At 49.9% G+C, this 25,828-nt stretch overlaps 1 protein-coding gene across 1 annotated transcript in view; it reads right to left on the bottom strand.

Moving 5' to 3' along the window:
• The window catches only part of LRP1 (low density lipoprotein receptor-related protein 1), an 85,656-nt gene that overhangs the window by 57,871 nt on the left and 1,957 nt on the right, over window positions 1-25,828 (bottom strand). Inside the window, exons 2-8 of the mRNA XM_006859462.1 lie at window positions 18,032-18,154; window positions 15,341-15,478; window positions 13,090-13,209; window positions 11,855-11,983; window positions 11,471-11,734; window positions 758-920; window positions 421-643 (exon numbers count right to left, since the gene is read on the bottom strand). Of these exons, the coding sequence (XP_006859524.1) occupies window positions 421-643; window positions 758-920; window positions 11,471-11,734; window positions 11,855-11,983; window positions 13,090-13,209; window positions 15,341-15,478; window positions 18,032-18,154 (1,160 nt within the window). The remainder of the gene's footprint in view (window positions 1-420; window positions 644-757; window positions 921-11,470; window positions 11,735-11,854; window positions 11,984-13,089; window positions 13,210-15,340; window positions 15,479-18,031; window positions 18,155-25,828) is intronic.

Genomic DNA, 25,828 nt, shown 5'->3' with positions numbered 1-25,828 from the left:
CAGGTTTCATGGCTAGGCTTAAGTACTAGTTGCCAGCTGTGTAACCTCAGGCAAATCGCTTAACCTCTTTGAACTCTGCTTTTTTCAGGTGCCAAAAGGGAACAAAGCCACCTGCCTGCTCATCTCCTCAGAGTTGTTGTAAGGATCAAAATGGGAAAAAGGAAGTAAAAGGTCTCTCTGAAAGGATGGGAAGCTGTCTTCTGTCTTTTCCTTGAAGAGCTCAAGCTCACCCCACTCCCCACAGGGTGCTCAGGGCTCCCATGCTCCCATATTGTCTTCCCCTTATCAGAATGTTTTGGAGAAGTATTCTCCTGAAGAAGCTTCCCCTCACCAAGAGGCCCGGGATGATAGTTTCCCTGCAAAGGCTTTCCCTCCCTCACCAAGAGGCCTCCCACAGTAAGCTAACAACAGATCTCTCACCAGGATGCCTTGGATGATGGTCTGCCGGCCTTTGCCCTCATAGTCTACCACCTCAATGTAGTCCAGGTAGGCATCAGCCCAGTAGACGAGGCGGCTGACCAGGTCCAGTGTAATGCCATGAGGAAACACGATCTTGCTGTCGACCAGCTTGGTGCGATTCTGCCCATCCATATCACAGCGTTCCACCTTTGGGATCTGCCCGTAGTCAGTGAAAAACACCTTCCTGTGGACAGGTAGTCCGTTCAATGGGGTGTGAGCATTGGGCACCCTTCTTTCCACTACAACCTCTGCCACCCACTTTCCAGGGCCACCTCCCGCCATCACCTGCCACACTCACCCCATGGCAGGGTCCAGGGCAATGCCCTTTGGATTATAGAGCTCTAGGTCCAGCAAGGTGACACATGTGTCCCCATTTCGGTTGCAGACAAAGATCCTATCATCGATGTCATCCACAAAGTAGAAGTTGCCTGTCAGCCAGTCGATGGCCATCTGTTCCACATCTGGGGAGTGTGCATAAAAGAACTATGGGACAGGTCCTTCACAGACAGGCCCACCTCTCTGTGATGCAGAATCCAGGCCGAAGCCTGCTTCCTCTGGGGTGCCCTTCTCCTCCCGTCAGCGGCTGTGAGAACAACCTGCAGCGTCACATTTTGCCTTGTATTCTTGGCCATCTTTCCACAGATCTGATCTCTCCAAAGAGAAGTTTCTGAGGAACCTTGTATACTAACCCTCACTCCCCAAGCTGAACTCAGGGTCGGCATGCAAAGGCACTGGGGTGAGTGGTAGCTGAGTGGCTGAAAGATAGGCTTCCCAATTCCAGCCCTTCCTTGAAGAAGGACCATCTTGGGATACCAAAAAGTAGTGGGGACAGCTTCCAAACATTGGCTTTTACTGGAAATAAGATATAAGATTAACTAAAATATTAATATCTTTGCTTTTGGCTGGACTTTTATCACTTTACACGGTAGTTCAAGTTATTTTATACATTATACATTACACATCTTTGCTTTTGGCTGGACTTTTATCACTTTACATGGTAGTTCAAGTTATTTCAGGCTAACCAGAAACACTTACTGTACACTCTGATGAATTTTGAAACTGGAAAAGCAGGGTAGTCATCAACAAACCCAGTATGAGAGAAAAGTATTTCCAAATGTGGGGCTTATAGAAATTAAAAAGGGTTAGGGACCAGTGCCATGGACCAGACTTCCTCTACTTACTCACCCCAACCCCCTATTTCTTCATTGCTCAATTTCCTCCTGTCCTTAGAATGGTCAGAGAAAGCGGGATAAGATAAAGCATAGGAGGAGGGCTATCCAAGGACCCTGGAAGCAAGCTGATGCATGGCTCAGCAAGAGGACTTCAGAAGGGTGGGGGTGAGAGGATGGAGACCGACCAGAGGGCCACACTCAGTCTAAGTCTCTGTTCTAAAGGAGAGGGAAAAGGTCAAAGAGAGGGGTTGAAGAGAGGAGGGATGGGGCAAGGGCAGCAGGAAGTCTAGGGATAGGGACCTCCTCTGGGCCCCTCCAAGCCAGGACCCATTGGCTTCCGTGCACCCCGTCCCACCATCAGAGGTGATGACTTACAAACTGGGAAACTTCTAAGGCTGTGATTCTCTGGGACACTGCCTTACACTCTACCTCCAGCAATTTCTCCAACACATGAAAAAACTTTGGATGATTTGCCTTGGCAGAAACCTATCTCCCAGTACTTATACTCGACCCAGGACGGGGATTATTCTGCCCCCACACAGCACAGGTATAATGACTTGTTCTGCTTAACACCCCGTAACCTCTCTCTCCCCCATCCCTTACCTCCCACCCTAGGGATTCAGGGGCTATTTCCTAACACTGGTGTGTGTGTGGGGGGAGATTGGGGGTGGGGCAGGCAAAGGGAACAGGAACATGGCTCCCAAGGAACTTGGCGGAGCCCGGACACTGACTCAGAGTCACAGGACTTGGGCTGGGGGAGGGAGGGAGAGTCAATTTGAGGTCCTCATCAAACTTGTTTCCTTCTCAGGTCCCCCCTGTCAACCTTCTGCCCCAGGACGACAGAAGAACAAGGTTACAGGGATGAAGTGTTACCCCATAATGCTGACTCAGCCCCAAAACCAGTCATTCTCCGCCCTGAGATTCCAGTACTGCCCCATCCTGACAAGGCCTGAGAGAGGGGCAGAATGGCCTGGGGAGAGTGGGTCCTGGCCATAGAGGGGGGGTCCAGTTCTGGGGAAAGGTGACCAAACTCTCTGCCCCTCACGTCCTTTGAGCACATTAAAATGAATGCTATTGGGCCAGTTCCCAAGGAAACCAAAATCCCAAAGTGGGGAAGGGGGAACCTGGCTGCACCCCAAGGCCACCAACAAAGTAGATGGAAGGCTAATAGGGCTGTGTGTCTTTTCCTTGGTGGGCACAGTGGAAGTCTGGGCTGCTGGCGGGTCTATGAGCCTCATCAACTGAAGCTGTTTTCCCAGCACCAGCTGGCACAGCTATGTACCCCTCTCCGACTTCCTGAGGCTTCCCTGAGTCACTGGCCAGCTTAGGACTGGCAACACCCTGCCCCACTCTCCATCCACCCTTCCCTGGCAAGAGGGAAGGTAGACTCCTGCAGAGATTGGCTACCCCGACCCAGTGCAGCTCCACAGACATCCCCCAGCCTCAGGACGAGGCCAGCCTTTGGGCCTCCCTCCTGGTCTCCCAAATTCCAGGAAGGGAGCAGTGGAGTGGCCCTGCTCTTTAATATTTACCTTGGGCTGGGAGGTGGGAGAGCCCAAGTGACCTCCTTCCCCTGCCTCCCAAAGGCCAGCAGAGCCCGCTCAGCAGGCCGGTGAAGAGTTGGCAAGAATCAGAGTCCCCATGTCGGCTTGGCCTCCCCTTTGGTATTTTTGCAGCTGGAGACTATTAGTTGCAAGCAAAATTCTTTGTTATCCAAACCCCCTCCACCGCATTATTTTCCTAAAGTTCAGATTCCTCTGCCTGCCCCCAGCACACACACTCCACACATGCACGCAAACTCACGCACACACGTACACTTGGCCACCACTCTAAGGCCAGCTTAGAGAGATGGACTCACACTGGAGGGATACCTTCCCTCTAGGGCTCTCCCACCAGCAGTTTCTGGCCCTGTCTTCTTTGTCCCATGGCATGAGGGACAGGCAGTTGGGGTCCCAGGCTATGGCCCAGAAGACCTGAGCATTCTGGCTCCACAAACCCAGAGTAACGCTGTCCCCTCATGGCCCAGCCTTCTCACGGTTGAACCACCCAACGGCACCCTCCGGAAAGGCTCTGGTCAAAGGCCTGCATGCTTGAAGAAGGAGAATCCCAAATAAGCAAAGAGGAAGGATGCTATGTCGTGAGGGGAACTAGGGAGGGGGGTGGTCTGCAGACAGAGGAGTTGAAGATTCTACAAGGAGAAGGGAGATTAGGAAGCTGGGGCAGGGGTAGAGGGGAGGGAGTGACAGTGGAGACCACAGCCTGCCTGTGATGACTCAAAGGACTTTCAGTTCCAGGCCCCAGAATAGACCTGGGGTGTGTGTTTGCAACTGCACCCCCCACCCCAACCCAAGCTCAGCACTCCCCAGAGCTCCAGTTTTTCTCAACTTCTCCATCATTCATATTGTTTAACAGGCATTTCCTTAACACCCTATCTCCAAGAAGACCTTGGCTTCAGCTCTAGGATTCTAGTCACTCTCTCAAAAATAAAGAAACTCTGGGGAAGGTAGGGCACCTTTATACACTGAGAACCCCCCCAACACATACCCAAAGACTGTACAAGAGGGTGCAAGTTCTCTGGATAGGGAAGGGGAATCCCATTTCCACTTTAAGCATATTCCTTGTGAACACAGTCCATCTGGCCCTTATTCCCAGAACCTCTGCTCCCTCCCATCCCTCTTCTTGGCCAAGCCCAAACAGGCTCCAGACACAGACGTTTCAACTCTGAATGTGAGCCAGTGACTTAACATCTCTGTTTTCTCATCTGTAAAATGGGCTGGTACATTCACAATACTGAGCAAAGAAATGGCACCTATTAAGTGCTCCATAAACAGAAGCATTGTTTGCATCATGCTCTCTCACCTTGGGTCCCATCCTTCCTCATCAAACTGCCATCTGTGGCCTATGGCCCGAGACCATCAGACAAAAGGTGGGTCCTCAAGGTAGGCAGTTTGGGGCTATCACCTACTTTCATTCAAGACAAAGTTCAAGCTCCCACAAGGGAGATTTCCCTATCACAGCTCCCATAACCCCATCGTTTATCATAGCCTGTTCACCTGACGACAAATACTGTGAGGGCAGGGTGCTGTCTTTGATCTCTGTCCCCAGTGCCTGACAAACATGTATTGATTCACTCAACAAATATTTGTTAGAATACTAAGTCCTCACTCTGTTGTTCTAGAGCCAGAACATCATTTTTTCCCTTCCCTCTATTGCCGGGAACCTCCTCCTCTGGCCTTGCTGAGACAGAGAGGATGGTCAGGTGGGTGATCCCGTCAGAGCCCTCCAGGGACCTGTTCAGGTGGCTGGGTGTGGGGGTGGGGCTGACCGGGAACACTGGGACTCAGTGGGGAGGAGACTGTTGGGCAAGGCTGGGAGCAGCTTAGCTAAATGATAGTCCTTCCACTCCTCTGGGTCCAATGGGCCCAACTTCAGTTCCAGCATGCCCCAAGGCTTGGTCACATCCTGTCACCACTCTCTCCTTGGCACCCTTCCTGACCCTGCTGGCACTCCCAGCTAGGGATTATGCCCTCTGCCATACCCTTGCCTGCCTCAGGCCCCCAAGAATCCTGGGTCCTGAGGATGAGATTCTTGGGTTCTCTAGCTCAGCCCGTCTCAAGGTCTTCCCACTATTGAGAAATCCATTCTGAGCTCTAAAACACAATTCTCTTGCTTAAGTTACTTCCTCTGGCTTGAAAGCAGGGATGGGGGTGTTGGGAGCAGGCTGGGTAGAAAGGCAACTTCAAGGAGACAGCGGGGGAGGAGAGGACAGGGCTGGGTCAGTGCCAGGAGACACAGGGCTGGCCCTGGCCTGGGAGAGGAGAGAGAAACAATTAGGAAACTCGAATGGGACTGGGAAGCAAAACAGCCGGGATGCAGGGGCCCGAGGTCAAAGAGTAAGGTAGCTATAGCTCTCCCACCCCATATTCTCATTCCTTGTAGGTCAGCAAGGCTAAGAAAGGGGGCTGGTGTTCATTGGGAAAGTTCTGTGGGTATAGGTGGGGTGCCCAGTTCCTTGGGAAGAGAGTTCTCATAGTTCATCACGGCCATAGAGGAACTGTCGTATGCCGCTCCCTTCCCTCCCCCTAGACGAATCACTACCCCGTTTCCTGTTGTGATTTTTAAAACACAAAAACAGAGAGAGGGAGGGAAAAGTGAAATTGGCCAGCTGGACTATGGGACTACTTTTGCAACCTAGCTGCCTGTAGCCTAGAGGATCTTTTCTGGGCCTCCCTGTTTCCCCTCTTCTTCCCCATGCTGCCTGGTGCAGGGAGGGAAGCCAGGACCCCAGAGTGCTACGCTCCAGAGCATCTCCTCACACACAGTCCAAAACTGCCGAGTGGCTTCTGCAGACCTGATTTCCTTCAAGGCCACTCCACAGCCTCTTGTCACCACATCTTCTTGGGCCCTAGCCAGCAGTCAGGGGCACTCAGTCTAGTAAGTAAGTGTAAGGCTGACAGGGGAGACACAGTCCTGCAAGATAAGATGCTTCCTTGAAGAGGTGGTTAGAAAAGTGAAGGCAGGAACAGGGCAAATGGCAGGTCTAGACTCTGGTACTATCACAATGATTGACCTGTTTCCAGAGCCTGTCTATTGTGCACCACCTTCTAAGTGCCTGCCATGTTTCTGTACGGGTTGAACTATTATTAACTATTTCTTTAAATCAACTCACTTTTCTAATTTTCTTGCATCTGGTAGCATAGTGGTTACGAGTCGGGCTGCTAACCTCAAGGTTAGCAGTTCGAAACTACCAGAGGTTCTGCAGGAGAAAGATGAGGCTTTCAGCTCCCGTAAACATTTACAGGCTTGGAAACCCTATACAGGGTTGCTTTGAGTTGGAACCGACTCCATGGCACACCACCACCACCACCAAGCAATCATTGGAGTCCTCATGTGGCGCTGTAGGATAAACACTGGACCGCAAGGTCGTTTTGAACCACAAGGTCGGTTTCAATCACAAGGTCAGCGGCTCAAACTCACCAGCCGCTCCTTGGAAACCCTATACAGGGTTGCTATGAGTCGGAACAGACTCAAACACAAACAATCTGTAAAATCATAGCTTTGATCGGCTGGTTATCAGAGTTTCCTAAGGAGCTCTGGTAGCGTAGTGGTTATGAATCGGGCTGTGAACCTGAAGGTCAGTAGTTCGAAACTACCAGCAGCTCCGCGGGAGAAAGATGAGGCTTTCTACTCCCGTAAACATTTACACCCTCGGAAACCTTGTACAGGGTCGCTATGGGTCAGAACCGACTCGACGGCACTTAACAACAACAACAAGTAAGCAGAACATTACTATTACAACAAAAAGGAGCCCCTGGAGGTACAATGGTTAAGTGCTCAGCTAACTGCAAGGTCAGTGGCTTGAAACCATTGGCCACTCCACAGGAGATAAATGTGGCAGTCTGAGACATAGATTTCAGCCTTGGAAACTATGTGGGACAATTAATTCTACTCTGTCCTATAGGCCACTATGGAGTCCTGCTGTGGTGTTGTAGGATAATGTACTGGACTACAAGGTCAGTTTGAACTGCAAGGTTAGCAGTTCAAACTCACTAGCCGCTCCTCAGAAACCCGATACAGACTAGACAACACTCAACATCAACAACATAGGTCACCATGAGTTGGAATTGACTTGGTAGCAATGTGTGTGTGTGTGTACACATGCACCTGTCACAAATGGTTAAAATCCATCTAGTGGTGCCTGGGGAGACAAGCAAGTCAGTCTTTTTCTAAAAGGTCACGGTCCAGAGCACCCTGAGGAGCCTTTCTACTCAGCACACGTGAGGCTCTCCATGAATTGGAATCAAGTCCATGGCAACTAACAATTGTTGTTGTTGTTGTTAAGTGCCATCAAGTTGATTCTGACTCATAGTGACCCTGCATAGGGTGTATGAGGAGTGACTGGTGGGTTTCAACCACCAACCTTGTGGTTAGCTGTCTAGCACTTACCCTAAGCATTGACTGTTGTTAGGTGGCATCGAGTGGGTACCGACCCATAGAGACCTTATGCACAGCAGAACGAAACACTGCCTGATCCTGGGCCAACCTCACTAGTGTTGCCACGCTTGAGTCCATCGATGTTGTCACTTGGCCAATCCATCTCATTGGGGGTCTTCCTCTTTTTCTCTGACCTTCTACCTTATCAAACATGATATCCTTCTCCAGTGACTGGTCCCTCCTGACAATATGTCCAAAGTATGAGAGACAAAGTATGGCCATCTTGGCCTCCAAGGAACACTCGGGCTGCACTTCTTCCAAAACACTAGCGCTACACTAGGATTCCAATAATAGTACAAATTAAAAAAATGTTTGTTCCTGAGGGTATGAGTCCCTGGCCCTGAGGACTCAGGACCATAGTCTGGGGGACAAGAATGCCATATTCAGTTAGCATAACATAGGCCACAAAGAAATCGTTCTACATTGTAGTTCGGTGAATTTGATGACTGGGGTTGTAAAAGCTCCAGAGTAGCCATGTAAAGCACATCTGCTGATCTCTCCCTGTCCACAGGAAAGAAGAGTGATGAACACTGAAGACACATGGAAACTAGGTGTCCCAATGGACTAATGAACTACAGGAACATCAGTTTCCATGTCCCTGCAACCAGAAAAACTAGATGATGCCCAGCTACCATGACCAACTACTCTGAAAGGAATTACATTACGAGGTTTGGGATAGAATGGGAGAAAATGTGGAATAAACTCAAAACCATAAAAAAAGACCTGGCTTACTGGTTAGATTGAGTCTGGTAGATCCCTGAGTCTATGGCTCTTGGTCACCATTCATGTCTGGAACTGAACTCACTCCTGTGGGTCAATTTTGAGCCAATCGATAGGTATATAGGGGAAAACAATACTAGTGAGGTATGCTCACCATAGAATGGTCAACCATTCGAGATCAAAAGGGCAGCATTTACCCAAGGACAAAGTTCAGAAGCTTTGGGAAAGAAGGCAGAATGGAAACAAGAAGTACAGGGAGGACGTAGGATATGTGATATTACGTGGAAGGGATTGCAATCAATGAGATGAAATGAAATATGTAGGATTTGTTGAATGTAAACCAGATGATCTGTTCTGTAAACCTTCACCCAATTTACAATAAACAGTTAAAAGAAAATTTGTTTATGTACAGTTAAATATCAAGTTGGATCTACTCTTGGGAAAGTAGTATTGAAAACCAAGGGGCTTGTGTCTCTCTGGGGTCTTCTGGCTCTCAGCTGCCTTGTTCTGCAGTGATGGAATGGGAAGTCCTTGGGGACCTGGTACTTGCTAGAACTGCAGCAGAGTAGAAGATGGACCCTGGGATGTACTTACTCCCAAGAAGAAGGGGAAGAGGTAGGGACCGAGTCCCTAACTCCTACCCCAAATCTAGGCAGATGAAAGTCCCCAATTCCTACCCCAAAGCAGGCAGACGGGTCTGTAGCCAAAGCCTCAGTGGATGAGCAAAGTATACAACCACATACACCTTCCAGAAAATGTACGGTCTGTGGGGCTCCTTTTGCTCTTGATGAAAGTAAAGCGGCTCAGATTGAAACAGGAAAACATTGAACCTCTGTGCCTGAACCTGGCTCTAAGGAGCCTTCCCCTAGAACTTCACTGACCACCATGCGGCCTCTGATGGACTCTAAATAGTTCTGTTGCACATGTGCCCTGGGACCCATGTGAAACAGGCTCACTTCCTGGTCTCCTTCCTTCTTTCTATTCTATTTCTGTTTCCAGTTTTCTCTGGGGCAGGCTCCCCTTCATATATACCAATAGGCCAGCTACCAGGCTCCAACACTGCTCAGCTGCCAGACACCTTCCCCCTCCTTCTTCAGTGCCCAGCCCTCCAGGCTTCTGATGGGGTCAGAGACACAGCAGAATGAGCAGAATGAGATGATCGCAGGGAGGGAGGCCCTGGAGGCTGAGGGAAAACAGTAGCCTTTCTTCTTCTACCCGCCCCCCTTGAGGAGGTAATCATAGGTCAGAAGCCCACTGTGCAGGTGAGAGCCTAGGACCGGCCACCCGTACTCTGGGGCAGACTGGCCAGTCTCTCCTAAGAAGGGAGATGAACTAGGCTGGTCAGGGGAGGGAATGCTGGGGACAGACACTTCCGACATCCTCTGCTCAGGCCCATAATTAGTTTGTGGGATGGGAGCAAAACAACCATCCTCAGTGTGACAGCTAGACATTCAGGCAGCACAGCGCGTGGGAAGGGGCACAGGCCAGGCAAGAGGAACCCACTCATTTACCCACTAGTATTTCCCTAGAACCTTGGTCTCTTCCAGCCTCTTGGACTCTGCCCCAGAGGGGCCAGTATATCTCCTGACTGGGAAGCAGGTCCTGTTTGCCAAGGGAGGGGTGCCTGCCTGAGGTTATTTCCTGCTCTCCAGGGGAAGAAGGCAAGAGAGTGCAAGTGGGCCAGACAAAGAAGCTGGAAGATTCCTATCAGGGTACCTCCAGTTGTCTACTGTCTGGCCCTGAGGCAAGACCCGGGAGAGATTTGCTGGAACTGTTTGCCCATAGAAGTCTGTTGGGTGGGGTAGTGGATTGGGGAGCAGGGGCAAAGTAGCTATCTCCTGGGGTTTTGCCCTAATCCTACCCTGAGCTGCCCACCCTTGAAGAGCTCAGCTGACCAGGCCTGGCAGCCCCAACCCAACACCCCAGGCATGCCTTGGATATGAGCTGCCAAGGACACCACCATCCAGGATGCTTCAGAGGAACCAGAGGCCAAGGAATGGACCATGTGACCAGGTTCCGAAGAGTGGGGCTCTCAGAGGAGCCCTGCTGTCTATCCACTATCCCCAGAAGCACTTTTCCCTTTCCTCCTAGCTAATCTCTGCCCCTGTTGGGAGCTTTGTCTTTGGTGGAGGTTTGGACATTTAAAGATCTCCTAGAGGTTTCCTTTCCCACCTCACAGTCTGAACCCTCCTGTGTGTGCTGTCTTTTACCGCTGGCGTCAACTCATCTGATCCTAGATAAGAGAGGGCTTCAGAAAGTTCCCGGAAAAGTTCCAGTACCTTTTCTTTCCATTTTTTTAACCCCCCTTGTAGACTCAAATCCATTATGCAGATTAGGAAACTAAGGCAGAGACCAGGAATTCTGATTTGCTCAAAGTCACAGATCAAATTATTCTCCCTGGGGGGTCAGAGAATCAACCACAGGCCACAGATTCTTCCCTTCAGCAGTGCCGTGGAAATGTGATGATGCCAGATGTTGGATTTCAAGCTGTTGGGAGTGTTTGTTTATTTATACAACAGCATCTGAGATGAGTGGGACTGCTCCAGACTGAGCTCCCACCCTATCCCGTGACACTCCTTCTTCCACTCTATGATAGCCCAGGAAAGGGACCTGAATGGAAGCGTCAGGCTATCTTAAAGTGCTGGCCCTCACTGTTCCTCCCCAGGCCTCATTCACTGCCACAAGCTCTGTACACACCCCACAGTGGGGATGGAAATAGACCCAGCCCAGTCCTGGCCCTGACTCCTCTGACCTCACATTACAGCTAAGCGGGGCTCCCCCTGTCTACCTTCCGATGCACAGAATAACCCCTCTACTGTCTAATAACCACTGCTCTTCCTGTCTCCACGAAGGGGACCCAGTCTCTGGAGGCTGGCTGTGCATCGCTCTTAGCCTGACTTCTCCAATTCCTTCCTCAGCAGGAGTCCTGCAGAGAGAGCTCAGAGAAAAAGAGGAAGTAGTGCCAAGACTTGGCCCCTGACCCACACCGGAGTTGTCCTAACTTCTTACCTCTGTCCCAGTGGGGATCCTCCTGTCCAACCTCCTGTCCCAACCCCAATCAGAGGACATCCTGTAAACCCCTCAGCCACCTCCCCAGCCCTCCAAACTGGGAGCAGGCGACTCACGGTGTAAGCTGAGAGAGATGTTGATGGTATGCTCATCCACGAAACCCTTCAGACCAGGCATGCGGGCACACTTGAGCTGTGTCTGGGCAGCACTGTCTCCGACATGCACCCAGCACACAGTCTCGTTGGCATAGCTAAAGTCCATGGCTGTGGTCTGCCGTGTGCTGGTGGGCATGATGGTTGACACTTGGGTCCCACTCAGGTATGTCGCCAGGATATTCTGGGAGTTGGCAATCAGCAGCACAGGGGGCCGGTCTACTGGCTCTGAGGGTTGGAGAAAGAAGGGTCAGTGGAACCAGGGGTCTGAGGACCACCTAGGCCCCCACCCCTCACGGAGCAGCACTGAGGACATGGAGCACTGCGGTCACAGGTCATCCCACCCACCGTTCTTGGCTTTACAGGAGCGGTTATCTGGCTGCAGCAGGTACCCTTCCACACAGCCGCACGTGAAGGAGCCATCTGTGTTGGTGCAGAGCTGGCTGCACGTGCCGTAAACGGAGCACTCGTCAAAGTCTGCCAGGAAAAGGGCGACACTGTGGTCACTTCCAGTGTGTGCCAGCAGGGAAGTGGGTGCCCTGACACCATCAGTGGGGGTGCCCTTTCTTACAGCATCTTTGGAAGGTAACTTGGAAAATCTATTAACACTTGACATATGCAAACCTTATGACCCAACATGTCCCCTTTCTTAAACCTGCCTTTAAGAAACATCTGTACATGCGCACATCCATTTATTCATTTAGTGAGGATTTCTTAATAACTGCTACATGCCAGAAATTATTGTAGACTCCATCAATGAATAAACTAGACCCAAATCCACCCTCAAGAAATCTGTATTCTGATAGTAAATGAAATATTGTTAACCCAATACTGAATGAAACTAAGAGTTAAGTCATATGTTAGAGGGAAAGTGGCTGGTGTTATGGGAAAAAACTAAGCAGAGAAAGGCGACAGGGAATGTGGTGGGGGTGTGACTTTAGAGTAGTCGGGGACAGCCTCCCTGAGAAAAATGGTATTTGCGCAAAGACCCTAAGGAGACAAATTTAAAACAGAAAAGTTTGCATTGTTTGTAATGGAGAGAATTGGGAACATATTACTCATCAATAGGAGGATGGCAGAGTTAACTGTGGTAACAGTCATTCGTCATAGTGGTTTTTAAAAGAATGAGGTAGATCTCTGCATATTAGCATGGGAGACCTCTAGAACATACCGATGACTTAAAAGCATGACACATGCACATAAACAATATGTCCAATGAGGTTTTCTATGTGCACACATAGATATAAATGTCCAGAAAAAGGCCTGGAAAGACAAAAGACAAACTGATACTAGGGTTGACCTCCAGAGAAATGGGAAAGAGACTGAACTGAAGATCAGTCAGAGAAGATTTTGGTTTTCTCGGAATACTTTAATTTTTTTACAAGAGAATTCACATATGACTTAGAATTTTAAGATGAATTTTTTAAAAGCCTAAGGAAGTATGCAACCAGAGCCCACAGGCATGTCTAAGGGCTGTAGCCCCCACCTGTGTCTCATACCTTAGTAACTGTTTCTCCTACCCCAGCTGGGTCCTTCTCCCTGCCCCCAACATGCACATCCGCTCACAGCACACACTCACATACCTTTGCAGGTCTTGCCGTCTGCCTGCAGCTGGAAGCTGCTGTTGCAGTAGCAGGTGGGCCCAGCAAGTGTGGGGACGCAATGGTGCTGGCAACCCAGGCGAGAGCAGTTGCCTCGGAGTTCTGTGTGGTGACAGAAGACATACATTCAGGCCTCAGGACTTAGCAGCCATACCCAGGCTGCATCCTACCCCAACTCCTATGGAAACCTCAGAAACTACTTCCAAGAGCTTTAATGTCTAAGATGGGAGGGGGCTTATCATAGTTTACAAGCAAGGAAACAGAGAGGGTAGAAGACATGCCCAAGGTCACATAGACAAGTATGACAGAGTGGGCTTAGAACCCACATCTCCCTCTCTGGCAGCTCTAGATGCCCTCTTACCCTATGGGGAGGGGCTCTAGCACTTTGTAACTTTGTTGGGGGAGACAGAGAGTCTTATCAATTGCATTGTCCCTGGGGATTCAAGGTCTGTTTCAGGGCTACGGATATAGCATAGTCTTTCCCTACAGGACCCCAGCTCTAGTCTGGAAGCACCCCTCCCTGCCATCCCTAGAACCCTAGAGAGAGGGCCTAAAGTCCAGGTGGAGGACTAGAAGGCGGAGCAGTAAGGTTTCTCTCAGGAGCCTTTGCTAATCTTCCTCCTGCTACTGACCCACTTCCACAGGGGAGACAGAAGGGACCAAAACGGGAATGGGGGGAGGTGAGAGAGTAGTTGCCACCCCCTAACACCAGCGACCCAATTAATGGCCCTTGCGTAGGGCCAGGCCGCCTAGCCACAAAGACCCCTTTGTCCAACTGCCTCACACCCCCACAGCCCCCGCCTCCACCTAGGAGAGAGAGTTGCCCAGAGATGCTAAGACGTTTAGCGGCACTTGGCTTGCCAGGAGGAGCTGGGATGGGGGACCAGGCCCCCGTTATTCCTGCTTCTCCAACCCACCTCTACCAAAGAGCCCAAATGTGCTGTCTGTCCAGCTGTCCCCTACTCAGGGAAAACACTGTGTCTGTTGGAAAAGCCGAGAAGAGATTGTCTCTTCTGGACATGGGGTGGGTAGATGAGGTCTCACTTTCTGTAGTATATCAGGAAGGAAGTTCAAACCCTAGGTTTTCAAGGTTCTTTGTGGTCAGAAAAGCTGATAAGGTATTCAAAAGGTCACATCTGATAAGACAGGGTGTGCTAGATCACTGAAGTCAGCCCCCAAATCCCTAGTTGACATCCTACCCCAGGAACACCAAACACAAATGTGCCAAGTAAACCAAGGGAAAGGAGGGAAATCTTCCACAGACTCCCTTGCTCCATACCCCCTGCTCAGAGAGAACAGGATCCAGATGTGCCTCCTCCCACAGGCAGATGTTTTCTGACAAGCTTACAGACTTGGGAAGCCACCCCCACACCAGGAAGGCAGTCTCATCGCAAGGCCTTGCTCACAAAAGCCCTACAAAACTGGCCCCCTGCTCTAGACATCAGCCATAAGCCCAGGTCCAGGTCGTCAACTGTGAAGGCAGCAAAAGGGAGAGGGTACTCTTCCCTGACAGGCAGGTCAAAGACTCTCCCGGCCCCCATTGGGACTCCCCCACCCCTCTCTATTGCTCCGACTCTCCCTGGGCTCTGGGGCCTTCCGGACAAGGACTGAGAGCTGCAGGTGGGAAGGAAGTCTGACTTATCGTCCTACAGTTCCTTCCTCAGCTGGGGTGACTTTCCCATCACCCATTTCAGAAAACACACCAAGCAGTGGGTGAGGCAGGGCTAAAGTAGCTGGTGGGTGCCTCAAGGCTGTGCAGTTTCTGGGGAGGCCAGGTGAACATGGCGCCAGAGCCCCCAGCTTCAGTCTCAGCAGCTCTGCTTGTCTCTGGGATCATAATCAGGTTTCTCATAAGAAACCATTTGAAAAAAAGACCCCATTATTTAAAAAAAAAACAATTTAAAGACACTGGTATAGTGTAAAGCTCTCGTCTTATAAAAGAGAAAACTGTGGCTTGGAGAGGGTAGTGACTCGTGTGAGCACACAGCCAGCATGTGGGAAGACCAGTCTGTCACTGAGGACAACAGAGCTGCCTAACCAAGCTCTAAGTACAGGAGACCCACCAGGCTTGACTACTGCTTGGTGGCCAATCCATGCAGGGGCGTAGAATAAGACCTTATACCAAAAGAAGGAGAAAGGACAGTCCTTGGATGGGGTGTCTGATCATAACTCCCTCCATCTACCCCTTTGAGGAAGGTTGAACTGGGACAGGAAAGGGTAGAAGAGCCCTTACCTCGACAGTGGGGCCCCTCATCTGAGCCATCCACACAGTCCTGGACCCCATTGCAGAGGCGGGACATGGTAACACAGAGTTCTGTGCCCAGGCAATTGTGCTCGTTGGGCTGACATCGCTGCACCTTACTCTGTGGACCTGGGCAAACAGAACGTTAGGTTAGCGTGATCAAGCTGTTTACTTGGAGAAGAGGGTCAAGGAGGTCTCAGGAGCCTTCCACATAGAGCTTTCCCACTAGTAGCCATGTGGTGGGGGAATAGTAAAGAGTTTACACCCCAAATGTCCCACACCTGTGGGCCTCAACATCTCAACAGTCTATGTTTAGGAGACAGGTTGAAGTCAGAGCTTCATGACAGAGAAACTCAAAAGATGAGGAACACTTCCTTCCCAATCTCCCAGGATTGCACTGTTCAATACGTAGCTATCAATACATGTTCAATAGGAGCACCTGAAGTGTGGCTAGTTCAAACTGTAAGCATAAAATTGATACCAAATTTTGAAGGCTCTTGTAGCGTAGTGGTTACGAATCGGACTGCGAACCGCAAGGCCAACAGTTCGAAACTACCAGCTGTTCCGCGGAAGAAAGATGAAGCTTTCTGCTCCCGTAAAGATTTACAGCCTCAGAAACCCTGTACAAGGGTCACTATGAGTCAGAACCGACTCCAGGGCACATAACAACAACAACAACAATATATATATATATATAAAAAAGAATGCAAAATGTCTCGTTAATTATTTTATATATTATTTTATATCAATTATTTTTACTTCAATATTGATATGAAAGGGACTTCAAAAAGTTCATAGAAAAATGGAGTGGAAAGGTAATGTAATTTTTCTAAGAACTTCTTGAAGCCCCTCTCATACAGCAATGATAAGTTTTGGATAATTGGGTTAAATAAAATATGGTATATTATTAACGTTCATTTTACTGGTTCATTTTTAAATTTTTTACTGGTTTATTTTTATCTACTTCATTTTTTATTTTGTTTTATTGTAGTAAGGATATACATAACAAGACAAAAGCCAACTCACCAGTTTCTACAAGTACAATTCAGTAACACTGATTACATTCTTCAAGTTATGCAATGACTCTCACTGTCCTTTCCCAAATCATTCTACCAACATTAACATAAACCCAATGCCATTTTATCTTTTTTAATGTAGCAATGAGGGAATTTTAAAATTCCACATGTGCCTCCCATAATATTTTTACTGGGCTGGGATAGTCTAGACTTTAAACTCCAAAGCAGCCTGTGTTGAAGGGCTGGGGAAGGGTCAAGGATCACGGCAAATTAGTGATAGTACAGTACTTCCTTTGCTGCACAAGGTAGGTTGAGAGGGGGTGGGTCATGGTCCTCAGGGAATCCTAAGGAGGTCGCAGAGGTCAAGATGCCAGCCAAGCCTGTAAACTGGAAGTAGACCACTGCCTGGTAGCAGGCCCCATGCTTAGGCAGGGTGTGCAAAGAAGGCAGTGTTTGTGTGCGACCTTTCACACACACAAGTGAGATGTTGGTGTGTGTCTGTGGGACAGAGTGGGCACTTGTCTCTACATGTGGTGGTGCTTCTGCCTCTGACTGTGAGTTTCCTTTTGTGAGTGGGGGAGGCTGGGTGTGACTTTCCACGTCCATGAGTGTGTCCTGAGCAGGTTGAGTTTTTGCAGCCATGCTTGAGAGCGCTGGCTGTGTCTGCATAAGAATGTCTGTGCCGATGTCTGTGTGTGGCTATGGGAGCATCACTGACCAGGTGTAGGCTCCAGGAGTGTGTGTAAGTGTGAACAGTGTGCAGATGCGTATAAGATGGGATTTGGACATAAAGAGCCACATATGACCCCTCTGCATGGCTTTCTTTACCCCTACCACCAAGGGGAGGGGAGGGTCAGAAATGTGTGTGTGTGTGTGTGTGTGTGTGTGATGGGGCCTCAAGTAAGAAGAGGCACCAGATTGAACCACCCTCACACAGAATCCTCAGGACAGGGAGAGGGGGTGGGACTTTCTAGCCCTAAAATTACCCCTGATAATTATGGGTGGGCATGTGGGATGAGGGAAGGGAAAAGCCTGGGACAGGATAAAGCTCAGGAGAGAACAGAGACAGATCTGGGCATTCAGGGCTCACCCAGACCCTGGCCCAGATTAGCCAAGCTGGGTGAAGGTGGAGACCACAGGTCGGTGCTAGCTGCCCAGGACTCTGGGGTCCTGCCAGCAAGTCCTCCACCCCCCATTGGCAGGGTAAGGTTGGGCGGGGACCTTTCTCCCAGTTTAAACAGCTGCCTCTGATTACACCACTTACTGGGGGCGGGGCGGGGGTGGTGGGGAAACTCTGCATGCAGGGGCGGGGCTTCTGGTACACAGGCAGAGCCAGAGCCTTTGGCCTAGGAGTCTGAGGGCCCGAAGGGTATCTGGCAAGACCTGGGGGGCACTCATTAAGAATCAGGGAAGAAGAGGGGCAAGCCGGATGGAAGGAAGGCTGGGTAATCTCCTGTCCAGAAAGCAGGCATGGGAGTGACTGCCAAAGAGTGGAGGTGGGAGCAATTCTGAGCACACCAGGCACCTTGCTGGGCACTTCCAAGAGGCAGCTGTAATCATATTGTGGACAAACACAAGTACAGAGCAAGGTCCGTACCAGACTAGCCATTCTCACCCAAAACAGCAGCCTGAGGTGAGCAGGCAAGGGATTCAGGAAAGCACTTACATATCTCAGGGGCCTCATCCGAGCCATCTGGGCAGTCCCTCTCACCATCACACCGCCAGCCCTTGGAGATACAGGTGATCTGGTCTCTGCAGGCAAATTGCTTAGGGCTGCAGGTCTTGGGGGCTACAGGAAAGGAAAGAAATGGAGGTATAGAATGAATGATGACGGCTGACTCCGTGATCCTAAAGCTTCTAGGGTTCTCCCCAGCTTCCCCAGCATCAGTCTGGACCAGAATCTACATGCCTGGTGGGGAGGTGGCCAGTGGCTGGGGTGGTTCCTGAACACTGTGTGCCAGTGGTGGGGGGAAGGGGAAGCCCACAGGGAACATACAGTACTGCCCCCTGCCCAAGACTCCAGGCTCCTGCACAGATACCTTTCCCCCAGGCCTCAGCGTCAAAGCCCTTTTCTCATCTTCACTCTGGATTGCTACCCACTTGCTGACTTACAGTGATGGTGGAGGAATGCGGGCATTCAGGCCTTTGACATGTTTTCTTGTTATCTTCCTCTCCCTTACACTAGAAATCCAGAGCTGATCTTTTCAATTTCTCTGCACCTCTGTCCTCTGGGACACTCCTTCCCACCCACCTCCACCATCAAACCACCAGCCCCCCACCAGGTAGGCAGTGTGTATATGTGTGTGTGTGTGTATGGAAATGTTCTTGGCATGTGGTGACTTGAAGATGGTTATCAGCAGAGGCACAGGAGGGCAAGGCTCAGGAGGGGAAGGGTAGGGCAGTGCAGGGCAAAGAGCCCTGCTTCCACCTCTCCTCTTGGAAGAGGCAGTCCCTTGCTGGTTACATGTCAGGGAGGCCTTTCAACGATATCCTCAGAGGTCCAAGCCATGTAAGAATTGCTTGGGATGATAGAATTGGAAAACAGGTGCAGAAGCTGGGCAGTTACAATATTTCCCTCTTCCTGCCCCATTCTCCAAAGGAGAATTAAGATGGGAAACAGGTAAATCTTAGTATATGCCAGGTACTGCGGTACATCATTTCTTTCCATGTGTCATCTTACATCTTACCTTGTCATAAACTGACAAAGTAGGTTGTCATTGTTATTGGTAAGTGCTGTCAAGTTGCTTTCGACCCATATGTACAGCAGAACAAACACACTGCTATCATGCACCATTCTAACCAGCCTTGCCATGTCTGAATCCATTATTAGCTTCTGTGTCAATTCATCTTATTGAGGGTCCTCCTCTTTTTTGCTGACCTTCTATTTTAACAAGCATAATGTCCTTCTCTAGGGACTGGTTCTGCCTGATACCATGTCCCTGATAACAAAGTTGTTGTTGTTATGTGCCATGGAGTCAGTTCCGACTCATAGTGACCCTGTACAGGGTTTCCAAGGCTATAAATCTATACAGGAGCAGAAAGTCTCTTCTTTGTCCCGTGGAACAGCTGGTAGTTTTGAACTGCTGACCTTGACCTTGCGGTTCGCAGTCCGATTCGTAACCACTACGCTACCAGAGTAGGCACCACTTATTAGGTCCTAGTTCCTAGTTCACTCAGCCTCAGAGAGAGTGAGTGACTTGCCCAGAGTCACATAACTGGCCACTGATGAAACCAGAGCTCAAACCCAGTTCAGCTGACTTCAAGCTCTTAACTCGTGCCCCCTCCCAAAGAGTGATAAGCAGGAGCTGTTCCTGCTACTGTCTTAATCCCTACCCAAGGCTGGCTTCCCAGCCTCCCTGCGTCAACTCCATTTGTTTTCACCTGACATACACTGAGGCTAGTTCTTTGCCAGGCACTGTACTAGGCACTAAGGTTACTAAGGAAGAGTGAGACCCTCCTCAGCCCCTCAGAATCTCACAGTCCCCTGGGAAGACAATTGTACACGCCAACTCGAATGAAGGGCAGAGTGAGCAGGAGCTAAGACAGCATCTGTGGGGGCCACATGAAGATCTCCTCCCTCCTTAACCACTGTCTCTGGCAGAGGGGGCTGCACTCAGGCCCCTGGCCAGGGAGCACCAAATTCAGGAAACAGATCAAGGATGGCCCCGCCAGGCCCCCCACCCGAGAGCCCTCCTCCTCTACCCCCCACCCTGAGCCGGGAATAAAGGCCCCTTGAGGAGGTGGATAATGCTGAGTTCATTGCCCCACTGGGCCAGCTGTGAGGTCTTCCCGGGGAAACAGCCTGCCAGCCTAGTTAGCATGCCGGAGAATCATCCTCTTCCCCAGGCCAGCCAGGCTGGCCCGGAGCTTTATAAAGAGGGCTGCGATGGGACTGAGGCACATGAGACTTTTAAAGTCCAGACTGGGACCCTCATGCCCTCTCCTCTCCTGGGCCTTAGTCCCTCTCCTCCCCACTCTCACGGGCAGATCTCACAGCCAGGGCCTGAGGTCATTGGTTGATCATTTTAAGCTCTCCTCTATCCCACATCCCAGCCTTGGTCCCCCCTTCTTTGGCCCTCACTTAGTCCCCCCGCTGTCCCCCACCCCCATTTTTGGCCTGAACTCCAGAGAGGAAACAGCAGCTGGCAAACTCCGAAAGCTGGAATGAGAGAGATTCACAAACCAGATGTGCTCTTTCAGAGGGAAGGGAGTGGGGGATGGGGAAGTTGGAGGAAGAGGAGCATTCAGGGCCCCCTACCCGACAGTGTTATCTCTTCAAGCCCAGGGACAGAGGGGCTTGTGGGAGGGCACATCTCCCAAGGACCAGGGAGCATAAGGATGAGAGTGAGATATGAGAAAGAACTTTCTGTCAGGGAGGGTGAAGAAAGCCCCAGGAGTGTTGAGTTAGAAGGCTTAGGCCTGTCTTTGATTTCCTTGAGGGGGAGAGGGGAGGAAAGAAACAAATAACCTACTTTGGGGCAGTCTACACAGCCAAGGGAAGCCAAGTTCTGAGCTGGGAGGGAGCTGCATTGGGGGTGGGTAGGAAATGTGTCATCTGTTTAAAGCCAGCCACCAACCCCACTCCCCTCAGCTGAGCCTTCTGCTTCTGAACCACTATCCAGAAACCCTACCTTGGAGCCCTGAGTTTAGATGAGGGAACAACGCTGCCCTAAATTTAAGAGCAGCTAGTGGCCTCCCCTGCCTCCCATCCCTCACGAGGTGGAGCTCACACTTTTTAAGACTGTCACTGGGCGTCAGCCACAGATCTGTATATATTAACTCATTTAGACCCTCACAAGCCTGTGATGTGGGAAGCGCTGCCAACCCCATCTTGCGGATGAGGAGACTGAGGCACAGAGAGATCGGTAACTGAGCAGTTAGTTGTTTCCTCGCTGGCTGTGACGATGGAGCAGGAAGGGAAACAACAGGAACTTCCTAGTTCTGTCTCTGGAAAGGGGGAAAGGGAGTCTAAGGGTGGTGGTGGCCTTCAGTGCTCCTCTGATAGAAGGGACAGGAAGGAGATGGAGGGGACAAGAATGGGTAGGAAAGGGATGAGAAAGGAGGGAGGAGAAGGAGGAAAGGACTAGAGAGGGAGGAAAGTGAGCGAGGTTGCAGGGAGACCAGGACACAGGGGCTGTCTGTTCTCAGCTTTGCCTGGAGATGAATGTGACCGCCATGCTAACTCTGGCTAACACCCCTGCCCCAGCTCCCAAAGCCAGCGGCCCAGCCCAACCATGGCCCCCAGGGCCACCAAGCTGGAGCCAGGACAGGAGGTGTAGGTTGGGTGTGTGTCCAGACACAACACGGACCCCACTGCCCTACTTGAGCCTTGGCTGTCGTCCTCTCTCCCATTCTGGGACCTTGGCGGAAGAAAGGGGGACTGGAGAGGCCCTGGCTAGAGAAGAGACAGGCTACTGAAAGAGCCTTCTTCAGAGGAAGAGACCCAGCAGTCAATATTCCGTGGGTGCAGTGAGGGATAGGAAGAGAGGTAAAATCGCAGATAGTACTTCCAAAAGGACAGTAACCCTCCTTCTCCATTCTTACTTATTCTTTCCTTCAACCAAGTGCACCAAGACTGTGAATGAAGAGGCAGAGCTCGGAGCTCCTTAGAGTGGGTCTGTTGATGGAGTTCACCCAGTGCCTGCAAAGTCAAACGCTTCACCTTTTGCTTTTCTCCAGGCTCCTCTCCCTACTTCCTGAGGGGGAGGTCACTGCTCCATCTCAGAGGACAAGGAGACCCTGAGACTTGGAAAAGCCTAAGAATCCCTCGAGCCCTTTTCCAAGAGTGGATATAGTAGGAAGGATAGCCTGTGTCCTGGAGGGATACTTCCCAAAGGAGCTGCATATCTAAGGGGACAAAGGAGCCAGGGGGTGGCCAGTAGGTGGGGGACAGAGTCTACAGGAATCTGAACTTTCAAACAGATGGGGGTGGGGCAGCAAGGGCTTCCCAGACCCAAAACTTGAGTTTTTCACTTCATTTTATGTATTTTGGGTGTTACCCCGTGGTTCCTTCCCGCAGCTCAGTGAGGCTTAGACACATTTTTGTCATTCCTAAGTCTGGGCCTCTGCTTTGTGGCCTGGACAGAAGGACAGACAGGGTGGCTTGGACTGCTGGGGGAGGAGACAGGTCTACCCTTCCATCCTGAGTCAATATTGACTCAGCAGGACATTAGCCTGACCCGTGACCTCCCCACCATCCTTTCCTTTCCCCACAAATAAAATCCAGACCCCTCAAATGCTTCCAGAGTCAGCATCTGCCTCGCCAGACATTTATAAGCGCCACCTCCACACGCACACACACAATCTATGCTCACCAGAGTCAAAAGCTGTAAGCTCAAGACACATTCCCCACATCTTTTTCCATCCTGGTCATAAGGAAGTTCCTCCAGAAGTCTAACCTCCTTCCTTCCTTCTGAAATACCTCCCTCCCCCCATCTCACTTAGCCCACAAAGGATAGCAAGTACTCTTTTTCCAAAACATTTCCAGAATCAGTGCATGGAGAAGAGAGGAACTTGGAGGACTGTGAAAAGGGAAGTTTCACTGCTGAACTTGATGGTCTGAGTTTGCCTGGGAGAGGGAAAATCAATCCATAATGGCAAGGTAGGAGCTAGGTTGCAAGTGGGAAATGCCAGGTAAGACCCCAGTTCTCAGGTAGCTTTTGGGATACAAGGAGGCCTGAATGGAGGTAGATGGAGACAGGCAAAGATAAAGCTAGTGACAGAGACCAAGGGAGTCTAGGTACGTAGGATGGGCAATAACAGAGATGAACCAATAACAGAGGTGACACAAAGGTTCTGAGAGTCAGAGAGCGCAGCCAGTGACAGCCAGACTGAGAGGCAAAAAAGCCAGGATGGGGTCTCAGTCCAGAGGTTTCCAGGATGATGACACAGTTGTCCTGGGATGAACCTGAGAGTGACAACTCCCCTGAGACTCAGAGTAGGGTGGGGGACAACATATACTCTAGGCTAAGAAGACAAAGTCCCTGCCCTAACAGTGTCTGACTCAGGGGAGACTCCAAATAGAGATCAGACTTGGGAGTGGGGAAAACTGGAGCCTAGGAGAGACTCTCATGTTCCCCAAGGAACAAGAAAGCTGACTGCCTTCCCCCCACCTAGCCCAGGGTGGCTTACACCGAGGCCTGGGGCCGCTGCTCCGGAAACACTCCAGAGCCAACTGCTTCCTTCTCCAAACAATGCAGGATCCTACTAACCAGGCTGAAATCTGGGACAGAACACGAGGGGGGAGCAGATTGTCTAAATGCTCATATCTGGCACCCAGTCAGGGATCTTTGCACAGCCCCACTCAACTGCACCCAAGGGTGGTGTGCTCCCCATGTAGAGATGGAGAGTTCAAGGGTATCCATGGACCTTGAAAAGAAAATACTGAGAGAGAATAAACTCTATGCCTGGGGGCTCTGAAGGGCAAAGGCCGAGACTACAGCAGGAGGAAAGAGTTACACTTGAAGGAAAGGCTTTCCAAGAGTAAAGACAGAATTTGGAAGAATCGGAGATTTGGACAGAATTCGGCTCTAGCCAGGGTCCTGGTTGACATATGGGAGGCCCAATGATGGGGAATGGTTGAGGGCAAAAAAAAAAAAAAAGAAGAAAATGGAGGAAGGGGGAGCAGGACTAGAAGAAAAGAAAATCTTGCTAAGCAACCTCAAACATCAAATTATTCCTCTAATTCTAAAATGTGTGACCTATACATCTCAACTTTGGAAAATGATAGTGAAGGGAAACATTCAAGAATTTGTATCTGGTCAGGAGAGGAAAGGGTTTAGGACATCTCTCAGGTAGCCAAGGGGCTAACATCTTGGCCTCTTAACTCATTTCAACAGTATACCTTGCCTGGTAAATTTTATATGTGTGTGTGTGTGTGTAGGGGTGATATGCCAGCTGTGTTTTTTGTTTTTTTTTTTAAGTTTTTATTGTGAATTGAGTGATAGTTTACATGGGAGAACATCAGTTTTACACTCATGGTTTCATTGGAATGATTACAATTCCTTCCGTGCATCATCATTCAATAGTATTTGCTTTTATTCCCTCAGTTTTTGTTTTGTTTTTTTTGGGGGGTGTTCAAAAAAACACTCAGGAATATATAATAATTTAAACAACCAAAGCTTGCCTGGTAACTTTTAAGTTAAGTGCCATGGAGTCAGTTCTGACTCATAGAGAGTCTGTATAGGGTTTCCAAGGAGTGGCTGGTGGGTTTGAACCACTGACTTTATGGTTAGCAGTTCAGTGCTTACTCTATAGTGCCACACCTCAAGGGGATGGTGGAGAAAGGGAGGAAGCTAACCTTCCTTGAGCCCTGTGTAGTTGTCTAATGTCAGCCTGGATTTCAGTAATCCTTCTTCCCAGACTATACCCCATCTCTTTTTCCATCTTCCTCAGTAATAACGGGACCCAATTTTGTCTACTAGTAGAGTCTAACATTGCTTCTCAAAGAAAGGGGGGCCTGGGGGCAGGTTCAGACGCAGAAAAGAAGTCAGGGGAGGTGAGAAAGGCCCCCAGGATTGCTCCCATAGTGGAGGGAAACAGTGGGAAGGAAGGCTAGACCCTAGGTCAGGTTTTTGTCTCTAGAAAGCAAAGGAAAGGAAAAATCTCTATAGGCCTTGAAGGCATGAAGCAGGCACAGGGAAAAGGGCATTTTCTAGTCTACTTCTGGATAGAGCTGGACTGCAGTATGGTTCTATGCAACTATTTTTTTCCCATTCCCCAGAGAGAAGTAGAACTGATTTTTCCTATCTCCATTCCCAAGGTGAAGATATTATGGGTATTTGGGAAGAAGTCTTCTCCCTAGAACTTTGAATATAGTTCAGTTACGAGCAGGGAACAAAGCTGGGGACTGGGTAAAGACTTTAAGAATGGGTCGGTCAGGAGACAGTTAGAGAGACCATGTCCAGTCTCCTTTCATCCTTCTTCAACCAACCTGATGTGGCAAATATAACCCCTTTATAGCACTGGGTCACTAGGAGTCTGAATGAACTCAGTGGCAAAGGGTTTGGTTGGGGCTTAGAGACTTGGGAGTTTAGCTACTTGAGGGTCATTCCTGACTGAGCCTGGAACTTTTTCTGCTTTCCACAGACACCTCCTTGTTTCTGCCTAATTCCATCCACCCTCCTTCATTTGTTGTTGTTGTTAAGTGCTGTTGAGTCCATTCCAACACATAGTGACCCTGTATAGAGTTCCAGATTTGTCTGTCTGTCTCTCTTTCTTTAAAGGAAAAAAAAAAAAAAAAGTTTTTTGTACCCCTTCCCAGAAGCTGCTGTACTCATATTTCTCTGCCTCAGTTTCCCATCCCACCTTACAGGGCTGAAAAGAAGAAAAAGCAGGCATGACTGAAGGAGTCATGGGCAGGGAATGGCTGTGAGCTATGGGTTTTCAGAGTAGATCTCTTTCTTCCTCTTGGGCAGATAGATAGCTGAGGTAGTTGGAGGCAGAGGGGCAGAAAGACAGTTTC

This window comes from Chrysochloris asiatica, unplaced genomic scaffold, assembly GCF_000296735.1.
Source record: "Chrysochloris asiatica unplaced genomic scaffold, ChrAsi1.0 scaffold00033, whole genome shotgun sequence".
Taxonomy (NCBI): Eukaryota; Metazoa; Chordata; class Mammalia; order Afrosoricida; family Chrysochloridae; genus Chrysochloris; species Chrysochloris asiatica.
Note: the sequence above shows the minus strand (reverse complement) of the source record. Positions and strands in the feature narration are given on the sequence as shown.